Here is a 27,011-nt window from a genome sequence, read left to right on the forward strand (position 1 = left end):
CTCTACAGCCCATCCAAAATTTGGGAAAGCAGATCAAGGCACTGTGTCCTCCTCCCACCTCACCAGCTGAAGCTGGAACGAGAGAACCCATTACAGAAAGTAGTATAGTGCTGGTCTGAGACAGCAGAAGAACGCCCCCCAGAACAAGTTCGAATCGGTAGACTACAGCCATATTTAAGAACTCAATGAATAACTGCGACGACTACATTATCACCATCATGAACAATTTCATCGAGGACTGTTCCCAATAATACTCCTTGGAAGATCCGGAAAATATACTTCCTACTCAAGGCCAGGCATGTTTCCTTCCTCAGCATCTGCCTCAGCACTGCACACTTAAATTGTCCTAACTGTCCATCTTCCTCCCAACCTATCTGCTGCACCGCTGGTTCTGACCTTTCCCCATCAACCCCCACCTGCTCCGAACTAATTCCTTCCCAGCTACCTTCACCCCACATCTACAACCGTACTCGTATTTATCATTTACCCCCTTTCCAACACCCTCTACATTCCTGACGAAGGGCTTATACCCGGGTATGTCTACGTTTTGGTCCTCAGATGCTGTTTGACGAGCTGTGCTTTTCCAGCGCCACACTTTTGGACTCTAACACTCCAGCGTCTTCGATCCTCACTTTCTCAATGCGGGATTCACGTCCGACGACATGAACCCTGACAGGAAAACTGAAGATATGACCTCTGCAAGACGAACAAAGATGCCAGAGGTAGCACCGGACTGAGGTAGGGGCCCAGATTGTCCACATGGACACACGCCATTTGTGGCAAGACCCGTGCGACATGACAGTAGACAAAATTTGGCAGAACACAGTAGCAGACAGAAACACATCTCACTCTGATGCGCCCAAAGTTTTTGATGCTCATTTTGAGTAGAATTCCAGCCCCAAAAGCCCTGGATGCAGCTGTTCCCTCAGTGACGCTTTTAGACGTCAGACTGGCTTCCTTTGGAGTAAACCCAAGGAAAGTGACTGGCCCAGACGGAGTTCCTGGCATCCTCACCTTGCTAAAATCTGAAGACCCCAACATTTTCAAGGAGAGCTGCCAATATCCTGGTACCTCAGAAAACACATGCAACGTGCCTCAGCGACTCCTGCCCGCTGGCTCGGACCTCCATAATCATGACGTATTTTGAGAGGTTGGTCAGGGCCATGTCACCTCCACTTTCCTGCCTGCCTCCATCTCCTGCAATTTGCCTGGTGGCAAAACAGGTCCACAGCAGTCGCCATTGCTGTGACCCTACATTCATCCCTGAAACCGTCTCGACATTAAAGAAACCTACATCAGGCTCCTGCTCATCGACTGCAGCTCTGCCCTTAACAATTACTTCCCAAGCAAACTCATCTCAAAACTCCGAAAAACTAGGCCACGGCTCTCAACCACCACCACCCCCACAACTCTGCACCCAGGTCTTGGCACCACCCTCTGCAACTGGATCCTTAGCTTTGTGATCCACAGACTGCAATCCATAAACACAGGCAACAACACCTTCACCGCCTTCATCCTCAGCACCGGTGCCCCACAAGGATGCGTACTGAGCCTCCTACTCTCCGCCCTGTGCACTCACGACCGTTTGGCCAAATTTCATCTGGACAACATCGACAAGTTCACTGACGACACCACCATTAGAGGCCCAGATATCACACAACGATGAGACGGAAAGCAGGAAGGAGAGAGATGGCTTCGTGCAATGATAACAACCTGTCTCTTAACGTCAGCAAAACAAAATAACTGATCATCGACCTCAGGAAGAAAGGAGACAGTCTCTGGTGAAATTAAATGTCGTCGACGTTTTTGAGGAGAAACCTGTTTTTCACAGGTGGGAGTCATTTAAAGGTCAATTGATCAGAATTTGGGATCAACATTGAAACATGGTGTTGTACATCACGGGAACAGGCTCTTTGATCTACTCCCAAACTCAACGAGCCCCACATGTCTGCATTGGAGCCTATCCCTCTGAACCGGTCCTACTCATATAACTATCCAAATGTATTTTCAATTTTGTAACAGTACCTGCATCGACATATTCCTGTGAGGCTGACAGTTCAGGATGGCAAGATTTACAAATTGCAAATGACAAGCGATATCGAAAGTTTAGTCAGAACTAGAAAAGGAAACACGTGTTTAGATAACTGAAATTGAACAAGACCCCTGAGGGGTCGAAAGGAAGCAATAAACATATTAACAGGTGAATCAGGATGGCTGAAAGAGACCATAAATGTTCTTGGCAGGTCGCAGTAAGTCAACTTATTGTTGCATTAAGAACAAGAATGAGATGTGAACAGACTCAAGGAGAAAGGAGGGAATTTATGACGAGAGCAAGAGGAAGGGAGTCAGGTCCTTATTGGATATTTCGCATCAGTATTCACAAAGGAGAACAAGATGGATGATGGTAATTTTAGGGAGGAGCGTGTTGTTATTCTGGGCCATGCCAATGTTAGGAGGGAGGAGTTTTCAGGTGTGTTGAAAAATATTTGTTTCGAGGATATTGAAGGAGTTGGTGGCTGGGGTAATTTCTAAGGCTTTGTCAGAGGTCCTTTTATTTCTTTCGTCACGGTGAGGACACATGGCACTGGAGAATAGCCAATATGTTATATTTTGTTAAAAAGAACAACCGTGTCAATTCAGGGAATTACATGTAGCTGCGTCTTTCATTCGTGGTAGGTAACTGCTTTTAGAAGATTTTTACGGATAGGATTTACTGGGAAAGAAAATGCATATTAGTGATAGTAGCCATGGGTTGATTTGGGGATGTCGTGACTCACAAACTTGATTTAGTTTTTCGGGGAAGTGATGAGGATGTTTGAGGAGGGTAGTGAGTAGATATTGTTGCCTACAAAGACTTTACTAAAGCAACGAATAAGCTCAGTATGCATTGTTGATAAAACCACATGGGATCCATGGTTGTGAGTTTGTAAGATAAATCGAAAATTAACTTGGCTAGAGGAGAAAGAGTTAAACTTTTGAGCTGTTTTTCTGACTGGAGCTTTATGACAAATCGTTTTCCACAAAGATCATTGTTGTCAACCTTATTGTTAGTAAAATTTATTTAAGTGATCTGATTAGTACGTTTTCAGAAAACACGAAAATCGTGGGTAGTGAGTAAGTGCGACAAAGGATACAGCAAGATATTGAGCAATTGGAAAGTTGGGCAGAGAAATAGTAGATAGAGTTTGATCCAAATAACTCTGAGATGATTCAATTTGGATGTCAAACCTGAGAGGAAACTGCTTCGTTAAAGGTCATGGATTACTATAAATTACTTGAAAATGTTCCCGACGGTAGATTCGTCCAGAAAACGAAGTACTATGGAATCCATTGTGGTATGGAACATTTGGTGCAAAATTGAATTGAACTTTGAGGATAGAGGAATGCTGTACAACCATGTTTATGTTTTCCTGTCTGCAGGTCAGTGAAAGTTGTGTTCCACAAAGATCTGTGCAAATACTTCTGGTATTTGTTTTATGTATCTATCTATCTATCTATCTATCTATCTATCTATCTATCTATCTATCTATCTATCTATCTATCAGCATCTGCAGTCCTCACTTTTGCCTAGCTATTTAGCTACCGAGCAGTCTGATCAGTCTGTCTTTCCTTTAGCCAACCTTAACACAAGGGGAAGAGGCTCAATTGTTGATTTTTACCAAGGAAGTTATGAAGAAATTGAGAATATTCCACTTAACAAGAAGACAGATCAGAAACATGGACGAGGCATGTATTTCCGAATTCGTAGTGATTTGTTACTGGATAAGTATGGCTTTCCTTCAATTTCAATGAACTGGCTTAATGTGATTCCTTGTCAAATCAGTGTGCTCGTGTGAAGGAAGCTGGCAGTGAACGAATCTCAGTTTGTGTTTAGTAAGAGGAAGAGTTGCATTTAATAATTCCCTCTGCCCTTCATTCCTGAAAGATTATTTCTGGCATTTGTTTGGAAACACTAAAAATATCAATATGGTTTCACTCCGATTCCTTCAGATATCCAAACAATAAATCCATTCGCTATTTGACTCTACAATAATATAGTCTTTGTCATGACTTTGTCATGGAAGAGAAATAGAAGAATTAATTTGCAGGCAAATATGAACAATCACAAAGGTGTAAACAGTGCAGACAGAAGAGCTATTGTCCAGCATGGCTACAATGGTTCTAATACCTGTTCATAAGAATAATAAGGGATGTTTGGCTTCTATAATGACGCTTGGGTGATAGTTTTGATATAGCAGAGACATGGATATGTATCTAAAATAATGATCCCTGTCAACCAAGAGTGCAAGAATACCAAAGAGCAATTGCCTACTGAGCATGGTAATGGGGAACAAAAGAAATCAGAATTAAGGTAATGACAGGAGGTGTGGATCTGACAATTCATAGCAATAAAACTGGGAACGAACATCACAAACTCACAATGGAAATAATTGACTGATTTTTCGCACTGGAAATAAAATGAAGTCATTTTCAAAGAATGTCACATAACAATGATCAGAAGCGTGTAAATGACTTTTAATAAACTCACGAAATGTGTTTTTTCATAGGACTAATGAAATCAGACACAGGGAAGGAAGTTACTGGGGAAACTGAACGCATTTAAATTTCTTCATCATGTACTCTCAACTACTGATAGAGACTACGAATTCAAACATTAAATGTATTGCATGTGCAAGTGTATGTTCGATGTGAGAGCAAAAGGTTGCTCCCATCTTTCATCGAAGTGATTTGGCATTTCATTTTCCCTTGAACCAACACAATTTGTGTATTGAATAATTTCCCATAAGAGGTTCCATTGACAATGTTCTAGTTATTGCCAAAGTTGAGATGAAAAAATAATAGTTTGCATTTTCAAACTCGAATTAAGAACAAAAAAATTAAACCATATTCCATAAATCGACGAGTTAGGGGATCAGAATCTGTTCACTTGGATCATCGACTCTGCTCTGCGATTCGTTCATGACTGATTTTTAATGCACTTTCTCCTGCCTTTTTCCTTTAAGTTCTTTTCCCCTTGCCAATTAAGAACCTCGCTCATTCTACCATGAAGACATCTTGATCTCCATAGCTTTCTGTTTCAATGGGTTGCACAGATTCATCATACTCTGGCTGAAGAAATTTCGCCTCAAGATAACTCCAAAGGATTATGGCTTCACTAGAAGATTTAACTTGACATTAACTCTGCATGTTTGATTTCAGAAATTGCTGCTTCCATTGACTCACTCAATCACTTCGAATACTACACCAGCTACAACTTGAGTGGCAATAATCGGGTGTCATAAAATTCTGACCTGACCTCCAACAGTAACTAGGGTGAGAATGTGTTCACTTTCTGTCAATTCAATTATGTATTTCACTCTCTCTTCCTTCCAAACTTGAAGATGTTGACGCTCACAAGACTGAGAACGACACTAAAAGCACTGGCTGCTTCATGAGCATTGACAGTTGAAAAGGAAATTTGTTGGTTTCATATCACAGAGACATAATTCATCGAGTCTGTACCTGTCTAAAACAAAGACCTAACTATTCTAATCCAATTTGAAATCACTTGACCCGTAGTCTTGTGTGGCTTGACATCACACTATCGGGATGCGTGCATCAATAGGAAGGGATTGGAAGGTTATGGGTCAAATGCTGGCAAATGGGATGAGATCACTTAAGGATATCTCTTCAACACGGACACGTTGGACCGAAGGGCCTATTTATATTCTATTTAATTCGATAATTTGATGTAAAAGTAATACTTCTTTAGAGCTATGAGAGTTTGAGCCTCTGCCATCCTTTAAGGCAGTTAGTTCCAGATTCCCACCAACCTCTGGCTTAAACAATCGTCTTCATCTATGCTTTACTTCTCCACCCCTTTCTTTATCCAATTTTCCTTTAAATCTATAACCCTTAATATTTGATTTCTCCACCAAAGTGTCTTGCTATCCCACCTATGTCTGTCGCAATTCATAATTTAATTGTGGTCTTCTGGATTTATGGTCTTAATACATTTCAATCATGCCCAACCGTCAAAGAATTCAGCGCCAACGAAGAAAGAATAACATAGAAACATTCAATGAAATCATTCCCGACTGAAGTCTGACATAAGATCATAGACCTGCTTTTTAACAACATTGCTTAATATTTTTGCTTAACAAAACAATAATCTAGCTGAGATGTAAAATTAAGATTTCCTCAGACTATCTGCCTTTTGTGGAATATAATTCCAAAAGTGTTTCGGATTTTGTTGTTATTAACATCTCTCCTGAATGGTCTGGAAACAATTCTCAGTAGTTGCTACTAGGTCGAGTTTTCTCCAACCAGTTGAAGTTGTTTTACTTTAGCTACCCGGTATTATCCTTACAATGTCTGGAAGAAATCGATCAGATCACTCTTAATCTTCTAATTTCTGTAGAAGGTATCCCTAATTTGCATAACCTCTTCTCATGCCATATCGTTTAAATTGCATTGAACCACTTAACTCTTCTAATCCTACTTCCCAGCTCTAATCTTATCTGCCAGCACGAATCTCATTTTCCAGCTACTGGTGCTGTGTGTTACAATTTGTTTCAGTGTTAACCACTTTTCTTCTAAGGTCCAATTCATGAAGATGATGATGATGATGTTGAGACTGAAGATGCTGAATCTCAGGATGAACAACTGCAATTGACAGTGATCCTGATGACTTCGTCACACTGACAAATTCGGGAAGAATTCTTTGTTCACTTGGCGAGTTGACTGACAGATACGCACATGTTAACCAGCTCTCTATGCATTCCCACTGCCTTAATTCTTTTCCATTCTGTGACCAATATTGTACGCATTTAAATTCGAAGGTCAACATTCAAAGCTATCAGAGCCTTATTTCCACAAACCGTCACTGAGAAGGGGGTGCCCTCCTGGAGGTTTATCTTAATTTCATTATCATGAAGTATTACTTTAGAAACAAAAGAGTAATTCGATGATATTGACCATAAACTACGTTTTGTCAGCTCTTTGAATAATCGAACTTCACGCAATGGTGCAAATACAAACCAACATGACTACTGTTTCAATGGATCATCATCTGGGTCGATGGAAAATATAGACAGATGGTTTTTAAGTCTCGCCGTTTTAAATGTTTTAGTTTTTGGTGCTCACAGGGAAGACAGAGCCTCAGAACGTTTATATGTGCAGTCCAAACAGTGGTCGGTTGGATGTGGTTGTTCTGGTGAACTGCATTCATATCAAGTCCCGAGTGCGGAATTAGCCTCACTAACTTGAATATAATAAATGTCAGTGACTCATGGATGCCCTTCTCACGAAAACCAAGATTATCTGCTCAACTGGTTAGTCAGATAAATAGTTCCAATCAGTCATTGGAAGAAACTTACTCCAAAGTTCCTCGTTTCTCCAGTGATCAACGTGCATCATTTTACCATTTACTCCGAAACCCAACTGAGTCATTTCTCTGTGTTAGTTAATTACTCATTGTGAAATCTTTCATCCAATAAGTGACATTCAACACACGGCCCACCAAGTTAATGCATCTCCTCAGAAGAAGCGTCACCGGTCCAGTATCATTAATTCAGAAGACTGTCCACAAAACCGTCACACCTGCTCAGTGCTTCTGGCAATTTCTGGTTTTGTTTCTGTTTTCCAGCATTCGTGTTCCACTTGTTTTTATTTTTTGCACCTCCTGTGACTTTTTTCTGTCTTCAACATCAACACACATAAGCTCACCAGTACAACCCCAGCAAAATATGAGATGTAAAAGGATATTGCAATCCCTCCCGTATCAATTACAAACGTTGCAGCATTTCGACATCACCTATCAAGATCACAAACATTTCACTGTACACAGGCACATTCGATAACAATAAATCAAAACTAATGAAATAAAAAATCCAGTTGACTTCGAAAAAAATTAATAACCGTTGTTCATCGTCATTGTAATAAATGTTATGATAATACCAAGACGAGTTGCGGGTGTATGGGAAGGCAAAGTTAAAATTGTGAAAACCAGGAATTCAGAGGGGAATTGAAGAAAATAAACATTCTTAAGAGTTTGCTGCGTGTCTCCAATGCGCTGGAATCGATTTCGAAAAGTAGCAGAGGAGTAGGCAGCGCGGGATCCCTCGGCTGATGTTTATTCTGCAACTAAAAACCTCAATAAACATATTGCTCAGAAATATTGACCTTCTGATTTGTGGAGTTTACTGCTTTCATTATGGCTGCGCCTCATCCTCAATTACAGCAGAGAGGATATTTCTAAAAGTACAACATTGGTACTGCACGGTTTTGCACGTTGGATGGTCTTTTTTTGTTTGTTTGTTTCTTTCGCAATGGGAAAAATATCCCATAATTTCTGTGACACGATAATATGCACTTTATCTTATTAATCAGAAAATTTCCATCACAAGCATCTTTCATTTAACTGATAAACAATCGGAGGGTAGTTGAGGTGGGTAAACTTAGGACTTATAAAACATTCTTGTATGAATTATCAACTGTCATAACATTCAAAGCTAAGTGGAGGACCGTGAGACTTTTGGAGGTTTTAGATTACTTACAGTGTGGAAACAGGCCCTTCGGTCCAACAAGTGCTCAGTGCTTCTGGCAATTTCTGGTTTTGTTTCAGGGAAGTAATTTGAGGAATTCTATATGCAGTTGCTTTACTGGTTCATGCCCAGTTGGAAAGGATTTAAAACTTTTCCAGTCATTTAGTTATCCTAGATGCTTTATCTGTTCATCGAATGAAAATGTTCCCACCAACGCCATACCCTCGATGAACTGGGGTTCTTTCTGTAAGTGGTGATATAAAATAGAATTTGGAGTTCATCAATAAAACCGTGATAATTCCATGACTGTGTTGGCATTTTGTTTCCCTCTGTTGACGTCAGTGTATTAGTTGGATTTAGTCATATTCATTCAATCCAAGATCCATCACAATGCTGTTAATTTAAACTTTACAATCCACTGGGGATTTACCCAGTCTGACAAGTGACAGGGAAATGAGAGGGCGTGTGAGAAAACACACAGGTCCACCTGGGTTTGGGGGGATAGAGTGACACAAGGATCATATGTTACCACCTTCGTCATTCTCGCTGGAGCCAGGCTCAAGAGCTTTCGTCACAAAGCGGCTTATTCCATGACATTTACATTCTCCTGGATTGGTGGAGGAGCAAGGGGAGGAAGGAGTAATAGCCACAGGCTGTGGACCACTGTGGTGTCAATGATTTCATTTGGAAGGGCGATGTCGCCCTCAAGTCAGAATTTCAGAATCTCTGTTCGAAAGTGAGCTGGCATGGACTCAAACGTATCCCCTCCCTATCAAGGTCGAATGGCCTCATATTGTTTTTTTTTTCAAGCAACCCCGACCCGTTGATTCCCTAGGACATGAAATCTCTTCATATCTATCATTGACATGGTGTTTAATTGTGGTGGGTCATTGTGCTGGCACGTGCTTTTTAAATTCTAAATTCTAAATATTAAACATCATATAATACCAAGCTCGGTATAAGTAGGATGGGTAATTCGTTCCTTCGAGTGTGCGCCGTCATTTGATTGATCAATCCCTCTGGAAGCCTGGGTGATCAATATGAGGGCATGAGCTACCCTCTGGAGTTATGGGTGATCGATATGCTGGGGCTTCATCCATCTCATGGAGGAATGGATGCTCGATATAGGGGATTAAGCCACTCAACCTGGAGGACTGAGTGATCAAGTTGATGGCGGATAGATCCATCCTAATGGAGGACTGGCTTTTCCATTTGATGGTGAATGCATCCATCCTCCTGGTGGACTGGGTGGTCGATTTGTTCAGTGATTGAGGTGTACCGCTGGAGGTCCAGGAAGCAGATGCAGGGAACAGCAGAAGCCATGTGTTGCCAACAATGTGCCCAGGATTGTTCATATGGAAACGCTGTTGTCCATGTGTTGTTTTCATTCATTTAATCTCTCACTATCTCGAATCTTTACCTTTGCTTTTTCACCACTGGCAATCATAATCTTAAATGGTAAAGACAAAGTTGAAGATATGAAACTGAATAAATAAACAGGGAACAACAGAGCCACAGACTTTTGCCGGATAATGGAAGAAGCTGTTTACAGGATTCCCGGCATCATCTCAGTAAAACAAGCAGAGCATAACTTCCTTACTTTTGCTGCCCCATAATATGAAGCACAGAATGATATATGAAGCACCGGAACACTGAGAGAGCTGGACGTGGCCTTTGTGGCTAAAGGGATCGAGGACTATGGAGAGAAAGTGAGAATGGGATACTGAAATTGCATGATCATATTGAATGATAATGCAGGCTGGAAAGGCCAAATAGCCTACTGTTGCATGCATTTTCTATGCTTTTATGTTTATATGTTTAATTCAAATACAATAGACTTAAGGGAGATAACAGCTTTGCGTTTTGTGATAAAGAGAAAAATGCGCCCCCGTTGTCCTTGACCGTAGAGAGGATTGGCTTTCTTTGATGAAGGAAACAACTGTGCAAGCTTTGATGTTCTCTCGAATGAAACCCAGAGTGTGCAATAGCATGTGCAGGCCAGCAGAGGGTGGCATTATATTGCTTTATACACAAGACGGACCGAAAAAGAAAGAGAGAGAGAGAGAGATGCTGAGCCTTTGACTCATCTTGCTTTAATCCTTCTAACTGCCATCTAGGACAAAGTGCGCCCCATTCTCGCCACAGCCGGTCACACGGACACATCGCAAAGACAGAAACGCACAAATATAGGTACGCACAGGTGCACACATGCACACACATACACATGCACACAAACACGCAAACTCACATAGCCAGACACATGCAGAAAGGCACAGCAACAAGCATACATTTTCACACACTCGTACATGGATACAGACATACAGATACTCACAGACACATGAAAACAGAGATTTCTCTCTCTTACACACACACACATACACGCATGTGTATATTGTCAGCAAAAACATTCATTCATTGAATAGACTCATGCTCGTTTCTACAGTCAATCATGTTCATTTGCACAATGGATCTGTGTGAACACTTAAAGTCCAATAAGAAATAAAAACACATTGAGTGTACAATTATCCGTGTTTGAGAATGTGAGTGTATGTCAGTGAGAAAATAAATGAGATTGCACGTGTAATTTTCTGTGAACATGTGGATATATTAGTGAGTGCGTGTGAGTAAGAGTGTGAGGACAATCGGGTAATGACTGTGTCAATCAGTGAATGTGTGTGCATAATTATCCATGTTTCGTTGAGTGCCAGTGAGTGTAGTTGTGTGCTTTTCCTGTCCTGGAGCAGCGGGAGACAGAGCGGGTGTGACGTTGAGAACAGGAGGTTGCGAGAAGGTAAGAGAACAGTATAAATAATTACCTTCAAAGCCCATGGCCTTTTTCCTGTTCTGAATCAGCGGGAAACAGAGCGGAAGTGACGTGGACTAGCTGGCTCCCGGGAAGGTAAAGAAATGGTATATATTTGGCCATTGTTTTGTTTTAGTTAGTTGAAATAAAAAGGGTACGGTTGCATTGTTGGGACTGTACTGCAGGCCTCCCAGTTGTGAGCGTAAGGTAGAAGAACAAATAGGTCAACAGGTTATGGAAAGATGTAGAGGCAAATGGGTGGTGGTGATGGGAGATTTCATTTTCCCAATATAGGCTGAGATACATTTAATGTCAGAAAATTGAATGGGGCAGAATTTCGAAAGAGCATCCAGGAAGGTTTTCTGGAGCAGTATGTCAATAGTCCAACTAGGGAAGGTGCCACATTGGACCTGGTGTTGGGGAATGAGTCTGGCCCGGTGGTAGAAGAAGCAGTGAGGGATTTCTTTGGGAACAGTGACCGCAATTATGTAAGTTTTAGAATCCTCGTAGACAAAGATGAAAGTGGTCCAAAGGAAAAAGTAATACACTGGGCCAAGGCCAATTATATCAAAATTGGGCAGGAGCTGGTAAATGTGAATTGGGGGCAGTTACTTAATAGAAGCCCACATTTGACATGTGGGAGGCTTTCAAAGATAGGTTGAAGATAATGCAAGATAGGCATGTCCCTTTGAAAACACGGGAAAGGGAAGAGAAAGTGCGTGAACGGTGGATAACAAGAGAAGTTGTGCGACTAGCCAAGAGGCAAACGGAAGTGCACGTCAGGTCCAGGCAGTTGAGAGCAGAACAGGCTTTGGTGGAATATTGGGAGAGTAAGACCAATCTTAAAGGAGGAATCAAGCGAGCTAAAAGAGGTCATGAAATAATTTTAACACGTAGAATTAAGGAGAGTCTCAAGGCCTTTTTTTCATGTATAAGAAGCAAGAGATAACTAGAGAAATGGTTGGTCGACTAAGTGATAAGGAAAGGAGGTTGTGTGTCGAACCTGAGAAAATGGGTGAGATTCTCAATGATTACTTTGCATCAGTGTTCCCTGAGGAGAGGGACATGATGAATGTTGAGATTAGACGTAGACGTTTGTTTACTGTGGATCACGTTGACTTAAGGAGGGAGGATGTGTTGGGTAGGTTAAAGGATTTTAAGATGGACAAATCCACAGGACCAGATGGGATCTATCCCAGGTTGCTGAGGGAGACGAGAGAGGAAATAGCTGAGGCCCTGACAGATATCTTTGTAGCATCCTTAAACACAGGTGAAGTGCTGGAGGACTGGAGAGTTGCTAATGCTAGCCCCCATTCAAGAAGTGTAGTAGGGATATTCCAGGTAAGTACAGACCAGTGAGCCTGATGTCAGTGATGGGAAAGCTGCTGCAGAAGGCTTTGAGCGATATGATCTATTTATACTTGGAAGGTAATGGGCTTATCAGTGATAGGCAACATGGTTTTGTGCGGGGACGATCGTGCTTTACCAACTTAATAGTGTTCTTTGAGGAAGTGACCAAATTGACAGATGAAGGAAGGTCTGTAGATACGATATACATGGAATATAGTAAGGCATTTGAATAAGGTTCCCCATGGTAAACTAACAGAGAATGTGAAGTCACACAGTGTGCACGGTGCTCTAGCTCGGTGGATAAAGAACTGGTTGAGCAACAGGAGACAGAAAATAATAGTCAAAGGGAATTTCTCGAAATGGAGAAAAGTGAGCAGGGATCAGTGCTGATACCACTGTTGTTTGTGATATCCATAAACAATCTGGAAGAGGGCATTGTTGGTGTGATCTGTAAGTTTGCAGATGACACAAAGATTGGTGGAGTAGCAGAAAGCATAGGGGACTGTCAAAGAATACAGGACAATATACGTAGACTGGAGAGTTGGGTGGAGAAATGGCAGATGGAGTTCAATCCAGGCAAAATGTGGTGATGCATTTTGGAAGGTCTAATTCTCGAGCGAGCTATACTGTAAACGGAAGATCCTTATGAACAGTTGATGAGCAGAGAGATCTGGGAGTTCAAGTCCATTGTACCCTGAAGGAGACTGCACCGGTAGATAGTGTGGTCAAGAAGGCATATGGTATGCTTGCCTTTATTGGACATGTTATTGAGTATAACAACTGGCAGGTTGTGTTAAAATTCTACAACACTTTGTTTCGGCCGCATTTAGAATACTCTGTGCAGTTCTGGTCGCCACATTATCAAAAGGACGTGGATGCTTTAGAAAGGGTGCAGTGAAGGTTTACGAGGGTGATGCCTCTTATGGAAGGTGCTAGCTATGAAGAGAGGTTGAGCAGGTTAGGATTGTTTTCAGTCGAGAAAAATGAGACGGGGGGGAGGGTGACCTGATTCAGGTTTACAAAATCATGATGGATATTGCCAGGATGTATAGAGACAAGCTCTTTCCCATGGTAAAGGATTCAATGATGAGAGATCATGCATTCAATGTGAGAAGAGAAACGTTTAAAAGGGATACACGCGAAAAGTACTTTACACAGAGGTTAGTAGGTGCCTGGAACGCGTTGCCAGTGGGGGTAGTGGAAGTAGGCACGGTAGCTTTATTTAAGGTGCGTCTCGACAGATGTATGAGGAGGTGGGGAGCAAAGAGGTACAGATCCTTAGGAATCGGGCGATAGGTTTTGAAAGTGTCTTTGGATCAGCACAATCTTGGTGGGAAGAAGCGCCTGTCCCTGGGCTGTAAAATGTCTTTGTCCTAAGTTTTTTTTCTTTGTTTACCAGTGAGTATGAGTGCCTTTGTGTGTTTATGTTTGAATGTCAATGAGTGAGTGCCAGTGTTATCAGTGAGTGAATGTGACTCTAATTTTCCATGATATTAATTGTGTCAATGGGTGTGAGTGAGAGTGTGAGTGCAATTGTCTGTGCTTGTGTGAGTATATGCAGATATAGCCCATGTGATGACAAAACCTGGTGTGAGGAGTTTGGGGGTAAGGATACAGAAGAAATTATTGAGGCACTAAAAGTAGTGAACTCGACTTTGAGTCGAGAAAGGTGAAAGGTGTTAGAGCGGAAATGACGTGCAATCCTTCCAATTTGTGCTGACACTCACTCAAGAACTGCAGCAACCCGTGACACAGATGTTGGTCAAAGCACATGGTGATGTGTTGAACACTTTCCCGGGCCGACATTGACCCATTCATTTGTCTGCCAAGTTTGTGATAATAAATAGAAAATGCCTCGTCCAACTCCTTCAAATATTCTCAGTCGCACTGTAAAACTTGACACCCCTAATACTTGACATTTCAATGCTGGGAGAAAGAAAAAGACACTCCACCGATCGAGTCAATCAATAACTCTCAGAGTTTTATATACTTTGATCAGATCGCCCATGAATTTCCAACAATCCAGTGAAAAAAAAATCAAAGTTTGTCGAACATTTCCTTCTTGCACATACATATCAATCCAAGCAAGCATCTTTTGCACCCTCACCAAAGCCTTCGTATCAGTTCTAGAACTGAACACGGTGCTCCAAACGTCACCTATATCAGAGCTTCACACAGCTAGAACAGTGCTTGCCAAATCAGGATTCAGACTGGTTAAAGCTGCTGCAATAAGCTTTCTTGTTCATCTTATCTATGCGTGTTGTCACTTTCAGGACTGGGACTTCAATGTCTTTCTGCCCAGATTGGATTTTGCACTTACTTTGTAATTTCATCTTGCAGTTCATCATCTGAAAGTTCCCATCATGGATACTTAAGAATTAATTTGGCTTTGCCAAATTGTATTATGAGTCTTGACAAATATTCCAGCCTTTATTTCTGATTTTTAAAATCTTCAGTTCCTTTTTTTTTCATCTATTCCATATAATAGAATTGATTAATAGTTCTGCATAGGGTGCACAAATTGGTCGGTGGTACATCATAAAGAGGATGTTGCCATATTTCAGGAGGATGCAGACTGTCTGGTCAAATGGGCTATGCACTTCAGAGGATGCCTGTGAGATATTTGACTTGTTGCCCATATGCAGTATTTTAATAGTGAAGAGAGATCGGACAGACTGGGATTGTTTTGCTTGGTTCTCGGGAGACTGAAAGAGGACAGGACTGAGATAATTCGAATGTTGAATGATAGAGATATTCCAGATAGGAAGAACATTTTCTCCTTAGTGGAGCAATCAATGACTCTGGGCATGGATGTAAAGAATTGTCAGTTGGATCAGGAAAAACTCTTACACCTATTGTGCGGTGTGAATCTGGAACACACTGCCTCGCATTGAAACTATATTTAGATGCGCACTTGCAATGTTGATGCATATGATGCTATGAGCAAGCACTGGGATTAGAAAATCTGATTGGAATAGTTAGGTGTTTGTTTTTTGACAGTTAGAGACTCGATGGACCGAATGGACACTTTGTTCTTTGTATCTCGATGCCTCTATGCCTCTCTGTTGGTACGGTTATTGGGACAACGTGGCTCACAGGAGATTGCACACGACACCAGGCTACAATCCAACAGGTTTATTTAAAATCACAATTTTTGGAGCATTCTTATATGTCAAGTCGTACTTCACTCCCCGAAAGTATGTGATTTCAAATAATCCTGTGGAACTATAACTTAGTATCGTGTGACTTCTGACTTTGTCCACCCCATTCCAACCCTGACACCTCCAGAGGATTGCACACAGCAGATGAAGAGAAGCAGTTCTTGCTCAAAAATAATCAAGAGCAAGGGGACATTTATTTAAATGATCAGTAAAGAAGGAAAAGTGAAATGTGGATTTTTTTCATGCAGAGGGATGTTAGCATATGGGGCCACCGCTATGAAATCTGGGGGAGGCATGTGCAAATTTCTGATTACAGAGCGCACGAGATAAGTATTAAGAAGAAATGCGGACAAAGGTATGGACTTGAAGCAGAATACTGGCACTAGGTAGTGACGATTGCTGACGAGCCAGTGCACACACAGTGCAGAATAGCCTCCTGCAGCTCTGCAAAACCATTGTGATTCATTTGTCGTGTTGTTACAGATTATCCTCAAATGTGCAGGGCCAGTCTTTCATCCCAGTACAAGCTTGTTCTAAATGAATGGACTTCAAACTTACTTATTTTGATATTCTGGATGTTTCTCTAACGCGTTTGTATTCTTCTGACAAGATTGATGGAATTGTGCATGGCCATTCAGGATTTAAAGTCTTAATATATTTATTTATTCCCAGTTGCTCTGAACCTGGTGCACAGATGCGCTGTGCCCTAATGAAATAATCAATGGGATTATACAGGTTCTGAATGCTAATTCCGAATTCTGTTTCCAGCTGACACTTTTAATTTTGTAGGGGGACTAGGCGACAAAACCTGCACACAGAATTTACCACACTACCAGGTGTTTCCTGTTGATTCAACAGCACGGCAATACGATGCTGTGGTTCTGCAGACTGAGAATTGTTTTTCATACATTGAACCTTCCATAAATCTGGCCTAATTCCAAACGATCATCTCCTGTAAAACAAGCTTCCACATGTTTTCAGGAAATATGCCATTGTTCCCCGCTTCAGTGCAATAAGGGGGAATGTCCAGAATGTTTGATAACAGAATGTGTGTTCATGAATTTTGCTACTCTCTGAAAGATAGACAGCCTCAAGTAGTTGGCAAATTTCCCAGCACCGTAGCGCAACCCGCATATGTTGTGAAATTCTGCAGAATATCTGTGAGACGTTGTTCAGGCGACATCATACGGACAAACAGAGTAAAACATCCCATGTTAAAATGGATGCTGTTGGTAATGTGAATAAATGTAACCAACACACTAAGGTTAATGCGTTCCATAACCGTGATAACACAATGAAAGTGCCAAGTGTTTTGGAATTTTGAATCAAGATCAGAAAAAGTTGGAGACACTCGGGAGAATCATAGGGTTTATATTTATTGTCTTTTGAGAACTGAAGAGGGCGGGATGTTGTTGGTGTATGAGCTGTTTACCTAAGATGCTGAAGTGAAAGAGATAGAGAGGTTAACCAGAGCAAAAGACAAAAAGCAGGTCTGCCAGTCGTCACGGAACGATGTGGGTTTTGAATGGATCTTAAGGATAAGTGTGGCTATGATGAAGTTACTAATCAGACCAAGAACATTTTGATCCAAATCGTTGAAGTAATTTACCAACATCCGAACTCCCAGCATTGAATTTTGTGGAACAACACTGGTTAGGGTCCTACAGCGGAAAAATGCCTTTCCTCGGTTTCCTATTCCCTCTGTGAACAAGTCGATTTCGTCTCACATACCATGTGATCTACTCTTCGACAAAACGTGGTCACCTGGGAAAGGGTAGTTGGACACATTGACTGATATTTTACTCTCTCTCTACTTATACTATCTACTGTCGGCGTGGAAAATTGACCACTTGTGTTTCTACATAAACTGCAGGACAAAGCCCACGTGGGAAATTATTGACTGAACAGGATGCTCACAATCTGCTTTAATGTGATTGAACTGGTCATCAACAGTATTATGCAACAGCATTCACATGACAATAAACTTCACACTGATGCCATCTGAGTTCCAGAAGGGCAACTTTGCTCCAAATCAAAGAACGAGAATACTGGAAAAACTCAGCATGTCTCGCTGCATTTGTGAAGAGAGAAGCCAAATGATGGAACACTCTCCCAAAGGCGGGATGCGTACAGCTCCAACCAAATATAAGTGGCTCGACCACATCCCGTGCAAAATATCTCGTTTCATTGCCACCACATCCACAAATATCCGGTGACTCCACTGCTGACACTCAGTAGCAGCAGTGTGTACTAATTTCAAAATGTTCTGCTCAATAAACAAATGCTCCTCAGACAAAATCTTCTGGATAAAAGTTGTCATAGCAGATATATGGGAGCACTACGACTTCCCATCTACGCCACTCTTCATTCTGATTTGGAAATATGCAGGCATTCCTTCGCTGTTTCCATGTTAAAACTCTGGAATCCCTGCCTAACCGCATTGGGGTACAGTCACCTACAGGATATGGATGACAGATATCCAGAATTTTAGTGTCTAGATTGAACGAAGTATAATTTCAATATCATTAGACAGGATGTGGAAAACGTAGACTTGGGGTCACTGCTGTAGGTAAGCCTACAATTGGAATATGGGAGTCTTTAAACGTGGTACAATGAGAATTCATGCCTAACGTGCTTCTCTAAGAGTAAAGGACAAGGGCATAAACTTTGAGGGAATTCTGGATTTCAAAGGGATGTTGAGGGGAGTTTAGGGGAGACAAGAACCTAACGGATTTATCAGTAGACTATTAATTCAGTGTCTCAGATTATGTTCTGGGAACCCGGGTTCAAATCCGGCTGTCGCAGTTGGTTGAATTTGAATTTGATAAAAAAGAACTGGAAAAATGTTCTAATGATGACCATGTCAATTGAAGGAAAGCTGAACTTGTTCACTAATGTTCCTTAAAAAAGGAAATCTTGAATTCTTAGTGGGTCCAGCTTACATGCAATCCCAGACCTACAGCAATGTGATTGACTCTTAAGGAACCTCTCGGCAATTAGGTATGGGCAATGAATGCTGGACTAGCCAGATATGCCTCCAGCCCATGAGTGAGTATGAAAAAGAACAAGCTTCTCAGGGAACAACAATAATGCAGGGCATTAAATGTCAGCCAAGCACACAATGCCAGTATCCCATCGCTAAATTTGAAAAAAGTCATATGGCTTTGGCCGCAGGGACATCGTTTAGTGTGAACAACAGGTTCTGCACTTACTTTCACAACTGTATGCACTAGAACTCCGATCGGTCCCTCTTTCTGTTCTAAAGTGCAAACAAGCAGTTGTCTGAACTCCAAATTGGCCTGAATGTGTCACTAAATTGCCCATCCATTACGCCACCCATTTCTCTGAATCTGTTGTCAAAATGACATGACCATAGGTAACCATTCATGCACACGCGGGTCAATGATTTTCGAGTGTCAACTTCGAGTTTTTGCATCCATGAGGTCGTATATCGAGTGGAACTTGGATTTTGAGGCGAGACAGTGACAAGAATGAATTGACACTGGACTGGTTATCCGGATGTCCAAGGGCCTTTATTACTAATCATGCATTCATAGACGATGGAGTTTTAAATGAATTGAAACAGGAAATTAGATCTGACTATGAATCCATTATGTTAAAAATTCACGTATTTAAATAATGGTAAAGAGGTAAGGAAATCTGCATACTTATTGTGTCTTGCCAATTTGCATAACTGGAGCCACAAGAGAGTACAGCAGATGTATCCAATCAGATCTCTGAATTCGTTTGGCAAGCCATTCAGTTCCAAATCAGTTAGGTGTGGATAAAAATGCTGACCAATGTGGAGAATTCTAAGTTGCATCAAAAAGCCTATAAATCTTTGAAATAAAAACATTGTGATTGTCTGTCCTAGTGTTTTGCAGTAGATAGTTTAAAGGAAATTGCATCTATAGGAAAGTTGAATAAGCATGTGAAATTGCATCTAGAATTCACGTAAATAAACAAAATGTGAGCAGGATTAATCTATTCAGTCAAGCAAATCAGGTCCATCATTCATTATGTGAGAGAGTGCTTGCAAGATGTTTCATCTTTGTTTACATTAACTGGTATTACATCAGTGTGGAAGGATTAGACAGGATGGAATTTTTAAAGAGTATCCAGGTGATCATTTTGTAGCAGTTTGAAGATGGCCCCAATAGAGATGAAGCGGTGTTGGAGCTAATATGAGGAATGAAGTTGGTTCAGTGATCGAAGTGTCTGTGGCCGAGCATTCTGGAAACACTCGCAATAAGTCTGTAATTTTCAAATTCGCTGTGGAAAGAAATAAGGATATTGCAGAACTTTAGTGTCTAGATTGAACGAAGTATAATTTCAATATCATTAGACAGGATGTGGCAAATGTAGACTTGGGGTCACTGCTGTAGGTCAGCCTACAATTGGAAAGTGGGAGTCTTTAAATGTGGTACAATGAGAATTCATGGCTAACTTGCTTCTCTAAGAGTAAAGGACAAGGGCATAAACTTTGAGGGAACTCTGGATTTCAAAGGGATGTTGAGCGTTCGATAAAGGAAAAGATGAAACAATATATCAATGAGCATGCCCTGAAAAAAAGAGAGCCTGTTCAAAAGGATAAAGAATGCATAATGTTTTTTAAAATATAAGTTAACAGTTAAAAGAGGAGTAACAACGTATAGGAACACGGAAACCATGTTCACCTACCACCCTAGGCGTTTTATAAGTACATTACGAGGAAGAGGAATAATGTTATAAGTATATTACGAGGAAGAGGAGTGCGGCCTAACAGAACACAAAGTGGCACGCTGTGCGTGGAGCCAGAAGACGTAGTTGGGGTTTTAAATGAATATTTCTAATCTCCATTCAGAAAGAGGAAAGAAATTGTAGCTGGAGATTTCAGGTCGAATGGTGACGTGCTGGAACATGATAAGACTAAAAAGGAAGACATGTTTCATACTGTGGCGGGCAGCAAGTTCCATTAATCTCAGGCCCTGATTACATGTATCCCAAACTGCTATGAGAAGAAAGAGAGGAGATTATTGGAGCCCTGGAGGATATATTAAACACTACGCTGACCCGATGGAAGTGCCAGGTGATTGGGGTATATCTAATAAATTTTTTTAAAAGGCAGGAGGGACTGGCGAGCTAATATCAGGACAGTTATTCTGATGTCAGGGGAGTGAAGTTATTGGAACAGAAGTCCTCACTATCTCACAGGATAAATAAAAAATTGCAAGGCATGGGATTGACAAGGAATCGACAGCATTGATGTATTACAGAGAAATCCTGCCTGACTAATTTAGCTGAGTCTTTTGGAAAGATTATTAAGTATCTGTCCGAGAATGTTGCAGTTAATGTAGTTAACACAGGCATCATCAAGGCCTTTGACAAGGTCATACATGGATGCTAATTGCTGGTGTGATGAGGTGAAAATGGGTCTGTTCTGCTCAGACCAATGCCGACAGGAGATAAATATAAAAAGAAGGAAGATGGCGAATAGTATTCCAAAGGATGGACAGATATTCTGCTCTGAAGTTGTTGGACTCCATTTTGAGTCCTGAAGCGTGTGAAGTGCGGAAGTGGAAATTGAGCTGGTTCTCCACCTGCCCGAGGAGATGCCGAATTGCAAATGTGTTCAAACAACCCGAGACCAATGACCTCTTGTGGTTATGTGATACTATGAGATGGTTTCCGGAGTGGAGACTCGCTTCCAAGTCTAAACCTTAAACGTCATTGATCTCTCAAGATGAGTGCATGCTTGGAACCCTGTTTCAGTATACCCATTAATGGTCACATCACCTCTAATTGGTGTAGAAGACCAGAGTTTATTTCACAGTGCGCACACATCAAAAGCTATTGGTTGATGGAAAGAAACACGTGCCTCTTTACAATCCTTGGCTGACGAACTAACTCTTACAGAAATAGAGGAGTCAATAGATGCGTTAAATGATGCTAAGTATGTGTAAAACAGCATTCAGTTAATGTTCAGACTTCACCTGCTACCTCGCATTGGGACGATGTTTGGAACCCTCCTGAATGTACTTGCTCTGCAGCTGTTGAACTGTGAGTTATGCAGTTTATAATACATCCCCTTAACCATTGGTTGACCGATCAATACTTAGATACTATGGGAATAATATAATGATCAGTCTGTGTGAGAGCAAGTATTGACACCACGTGGAATGACAATTTTGTTCTCTTCATTTTTTTTCTGACAGTTTATGCAACTGTTCCTGAGGCATCACAACCCCCAACCTCACTCCCCAAATTCTTGGCTCTTTATTCATGCTTTCAGTACAAGTATTGGAGTTACAAATCTACTCATTAATTTGGGTCTGTTAGTAATCATGTTTCTCGCTTATTTAACATTGTGTGTAACAGTGAAAGTTGCTGAAAAAATTATTTCATTTCTTCGTCAATATTTGGGAGAATACAAAATATAAACTGACTTTATTGCAGTTTTAGAAGACTGTGCTGGCACTAATTTTGCCTCGTATTTCGGCTGTTTAGATTCCACGACCATCTTCGAGGAAGTATTGCATTTACCTTGCGCCTTTTTGTCCTCGGCAAATTAAAGGAGATTTGCGCCAATTTGATGCACTTTTGTTGTCGAGACAAACCACGTTTGGAAACGTGACCGGCAATTTGTTCGAGAAAAGTATTACAGACATTACTGTGATGAGGTGCACAGTTAGCTGTTTGTCTTGGGAGGACAGAATAGACACTGGATCCGAAACGTTAACTCCGCTTTTCTTGCGTAAATGGTGACAGACCTGCTGAAGTTTTCCAGCATCTGTTTCTGATTTCCAACATCTGCGGTTCTTTTTTTGTTTTGAGCTGTTATCCCTTTTTTTTTGATCTGGTCGAAAGATTCTGACTGTACGGGGCATTCTGGATAATGACCTCTGCCTGTTTCTGCATAGTTGTTTTTTAGAGTTCAGGCAGATCATGAGTTTAGCGTCTTGATAATTAGATTATATTACTTAAAGTGTGGAAACAGGCCCTTCAGCCAACAAGGCCACACTGACCCTCTGAAGAGCAACTCACCCAGACCCATTCCCCTACATTTACCCCTTCACTTAACACTAGGGGCAATTTAGCATGGCCACTTCACCTAATCGGCACATTCTTGGACTGTGGGAGGAAACCGGAGCACCCAGAGGAAACGCACGCAGACACGGGGAAAATGTGCATACTCCACACAGACAGTTGCCTGAGGAGCTTTTACAAGAGACCTTTTTCTTTTTTCTTTTTCTTTTGCAAAAAAAAGTTACTTTCTTGATAAAATATCTTCATATTCATATGTCTCACTGAATCACGTTGGTTCTGTACAGTACTATGTTGAAGAAAAAAACTACTGGAGTTTGATTTTATCCAGTAGAGAAATCAAAGCCATTTCTGAACTCTATAACGTCATACTTATATATATATATAAGACATCAGGAGTGTCTGACACCTGAATGGACCCCAAGTTGACTTCAGCAGGAAGGCCTCAGTGAGTGGTATTTCCAGGCTGCGCCCCAAGCTTCAGTGCATTACTCAGCGCTTACTCCAGGAATTGGATTATGCCAGTCTGCAACACTCGGTTGAAGTCATCTCCTTGTTCTGTAAGATGAACAAGTTTTGGGCAACCAAAAAAATGTCTTTCAACGAATTAATTGCCCTCTAGTTGGTATTTGTCGTGTGTGTCCTGGGCAGCACACCGATGAGCACAGCGTCCTGCGTCAGGGAGCAGCTCAGAAGCACCACGTCAAAAGCCCTGAATTTTTCTCCACACTTATTTTGGAAAGGCACATTCCAGAAGGAGATGTGTGACAGTCTCATGCCCCCCAATCAACCCAGGCAGGTTCTTCGAGTGCACCGTGTGGTATCACAGACCAACCGAGTGTGCATGAGGTATCTCACACAAAGCGTCCTTCTCACCACCAGCCAAGTGATCTCTCGTTACATATTGGAAAGTTCTGATGATGTGGCATATGGCCAAATGACCTGGACAGTCGGCTGAGGGAACAATCCGACCGGATCAACCTTTTCTTTTTCCCACTGAATCTTGATGACACTAAAACATTAGTGCAATCTGCCTTCAGTACCGCGCTGTTCATTCAGCGCTCAGTTCATTCTCACGCTGCTGGCAATGTGTTTGAACAATTACCTTTCTGAGCCAGCCGCTAAACTGCTGCATCTTGAGGCAGGGCTGATAATAACATCAGTTTGCTGCCGGTGTTAGTGCTTCAAAAATTTACATCAAGTTTAGCCATATTTCCTGTTCTCTGCTTAGAGTTGTACCAAACGTAGTTTTAGAGACGATCTGAACAGAAATAGCAAGGCAGTTTGCGCGTGTTGTCTTGATTTGCATCTGTTTTTTGCCCAGAGTATTATCGCTTAAGTCAAGCAAACAACAAAAAAACTTTCAGTATTGTTAAGAAAATCTAAGCATCTGGAAGGATTTTCTGTTACACGTCGGTGCAGTGGACTTTGGACTAATCTTGAACTCGATTCTTGTAAAACACGAGTCAATGCGGTGTTTAAACGTTAATAGAACTCACACAAACACAGACATTTCTCTCCCGCCGTGCTTATAGCAAGGGCTGCTTGACCACGGTGTGATATAAGTAACATGTATAAGTGCTATATTAAGTCACAGATTCTGCATTCATAATTTATATAAACACATTTATGCAGAACTGATAGTTTTCAATTGATATTAGTTAATACCATAACCGTTCCAAAAAGACATGTCTCTGAAATATCCTGACTGAAACGTTTGCTTTACTTATTCTTGATGATGAATGCATTAAGTGAAAAAAAAACGAGGATAATAATCCTGCGATTCTTTTCCTGTTTTCTTTTCAAAAATATGACAATATCTGGTTTAGCCAGCACTCCCGAAATTCCAGATGAGTGTTGGTGATCTACATTCAGGAACCAGGGCATTCCATTGAGTCTGGGCACATCCACAATACCCAAGGAAGAGAATTACAGAATCGTGTTCAAGCATCAGCCAATTAAAACCAGTGTCTTTCCAGTCAGAATGGGCAATTCCATTTGGCGGAGTTTCTATTTTCTGTGCACCTTTGCAGGCGGTCTGCTTGCCGTTTTGTTAGGTTCGAAAGGAACTTAGCTGAGTTCTTGGTGCTAAGTTGATGGTTGAGCGTTGGTCGTGGATGCATTAAATGTTTGACACAACGGGATAATATTCATTAAGCATGCTTCAATGGTTACAGCAGCCTTTTGGGAAGCGACTGTCCAGGACAGAGTTATTAATGCTTCTAAATTTGGTTAATTAAATTAGACCACGTTTTTTGGAACATATTAAACTGATAATAATTGGATTTTATATCGATAATGCCGAATTTATGTGGTCTCATTTTAATTTTACTTGCTCTCTTTTGCGTCTCAGATTAAATTCGAATAGTTTACTTGCAGTGTGGAAACTGGCCCTTCGGCCCAACAAGTCCACGCCGACCCGCCGAAGCGCAACCCACCCAGACCCATTCCCCTACATTTATCCCTGCCCCTAACACTACGGGCAATTTAGCATGGCCAATTCACCGAACCTGCACATTTTTGGACTGTGGGGGGAAACCTGAGCACCCGGAGGAAACCCACGCAGACACGGGGAGAATGTGCAAACTCCACACAGTCAGTCGCCTGAGGCGCGAATTCAACCCGGGTCTCTGGCGCTGTGAGGCAGCAGAGTGGCAATAGATAGAAAAAGAAACGTGCAGCGACTTTGTTTACTTTGCTCTATAACTATGTTTCACATTCGAGAAATTCGAATACGGTATAAGTTATTTTACAAACTGTTTAACACATGGTGAAAGGGCTTTCATATCTATATGTTCACAACAATTCTTGTAGTGTTTGTATAACAGGTTCATAATTTTAAGAAAGTTATCACACAACACCAGGTTATAGTCCAAAAGGTTTATTTGCTATCACTATCTTTTGAAGGGCTGCTTGTTCAAACACCCGATGAAGAAGTAGCGCTTTGAAAGTTAGTCATTCCAAATAAACCTGTTGGACTATAACCTGGTATTGTGTGATTTTTAACTTTGTCCACTCCAGTCCAGCACCTGCACCTCCAAATCATGACTTTAAAGAAACGGTGAGAATTCTGGAAAAGCTCAGGAGATCGGGCAGCGTTTATAAAAACAAAAACATGTTTCGCATTTCGAGTCTGGTATGACTGTTCTTCAGAACTGAAATTCAGGCAATAAATATGTAATACCAGATTCGTAAAATTATCATGTGTCTCTCTCTATAGGGGCTGCTAGGCCTCCTGGGTTTCTCAAGCGTTCTCTGTATTTGATTCAGACTTTTACACTGCAGATTAGAATTCCTTTCGCCTGATGTCTAACTTGTTTTCGTCAATTTTGTTCAAGCATTTATACTGTTGCAACAAATAATGGTTAAAGATCAGAGATAGAAATTATGAAATCGTTGAAGGTAATTTAATTTGAAACGGTTGGGGATCAAATGGAAGGAGACCTGACAGGGGAGCGATGCAAGAATAATTTCTCACAGTCAGGGAAGGTGTTCAGAACCAGTGAATAAAAGATTTCAGCGTTTAGTTTGTGAACCGTCATGACCAGGAGTGTTGTGTTAGAATTACACGAATGGCTAAAAATGCTGAGATTGTCTAATGTTTCAGGTGTACAAGAATCCCAGAAGTCGATCTCTGAGGGCCCACCAAAAGACAACTCAGCAGATTTGTTAGAGAAGTAAAATTACTCTGGATCTAGGTCTCTTGTACATTTTGTTATTTCATTCGACTTCAATCTTTTAGAGTTGTTAAACTGTTAGACACATTGCTTTGTTTCATACGACATCTATTTATCCAGAAATAAAAACAATCTCAGGTCAGACGATAAATAACCTTCTGGAGAATTTATTAAATAATGCATGAAATATGAACTTGGAAGTTGCATAATTTATTCACCTTATATCGAGGTTATGAACAGTTGACTCTGATAGACAAATGTTTTTGTTATAAATGTGTACCATTAAGAAGAAACAAATGGGAGAAGACTTTCAAAAAGCAATGTTCCATTCAATTGTTTTTCTTTTATTTGACTTGTGTTCTTTATTCCCAAAATTAATCACGACCCAGATATAATTCAAACTCCATTCAGGACGTTGTTTTCTTTTTGATCAATGACAAAAATCATGTAAAACGAGACATGAAATGTATGT

General features: G+C 41.1%; 1 protein-coding gene across 1 annotated transcript in view; it reads left to right on the top strand.

Moving 5' to 3' along the window:
• Positions 1–27,011, top strand: part of LOC122543744 (deleted in malignant brain tumors 1 protein-like) — a 162,136-nt gene that overhangs the window by 20,950 nt on the left and 114,175 nt on the right. Inside the window, exon 11 of the mRNA XM_043682507.1 lies at positions 21,794–21,878. Within this exon, the coding sequence (XP_043538442.1) occupies positions 21,794–21,878 (85 nt within the window). The remainder of the gene's footprint in view (positions 1–21,793; positions 21,879–27,011) is intronic.

The sequence above is a fragment of the Chiloscyllium plagiosum genome, chromosome 44, assembly GCF_004010195.1.
Source record: "Chiloscyllium plagiosum isolate BGI_BamShark_2017 chromosome 44, ASM401019v2, whole genome shotgun sequence".
Lineage (NCBI taxonomy): Eukaryota > Metazoa > Chordata > Chondrichthyes > Orectolobiformes > Hemiscylliidae > Chiloscyllium > Chiloscyllium plagiosum.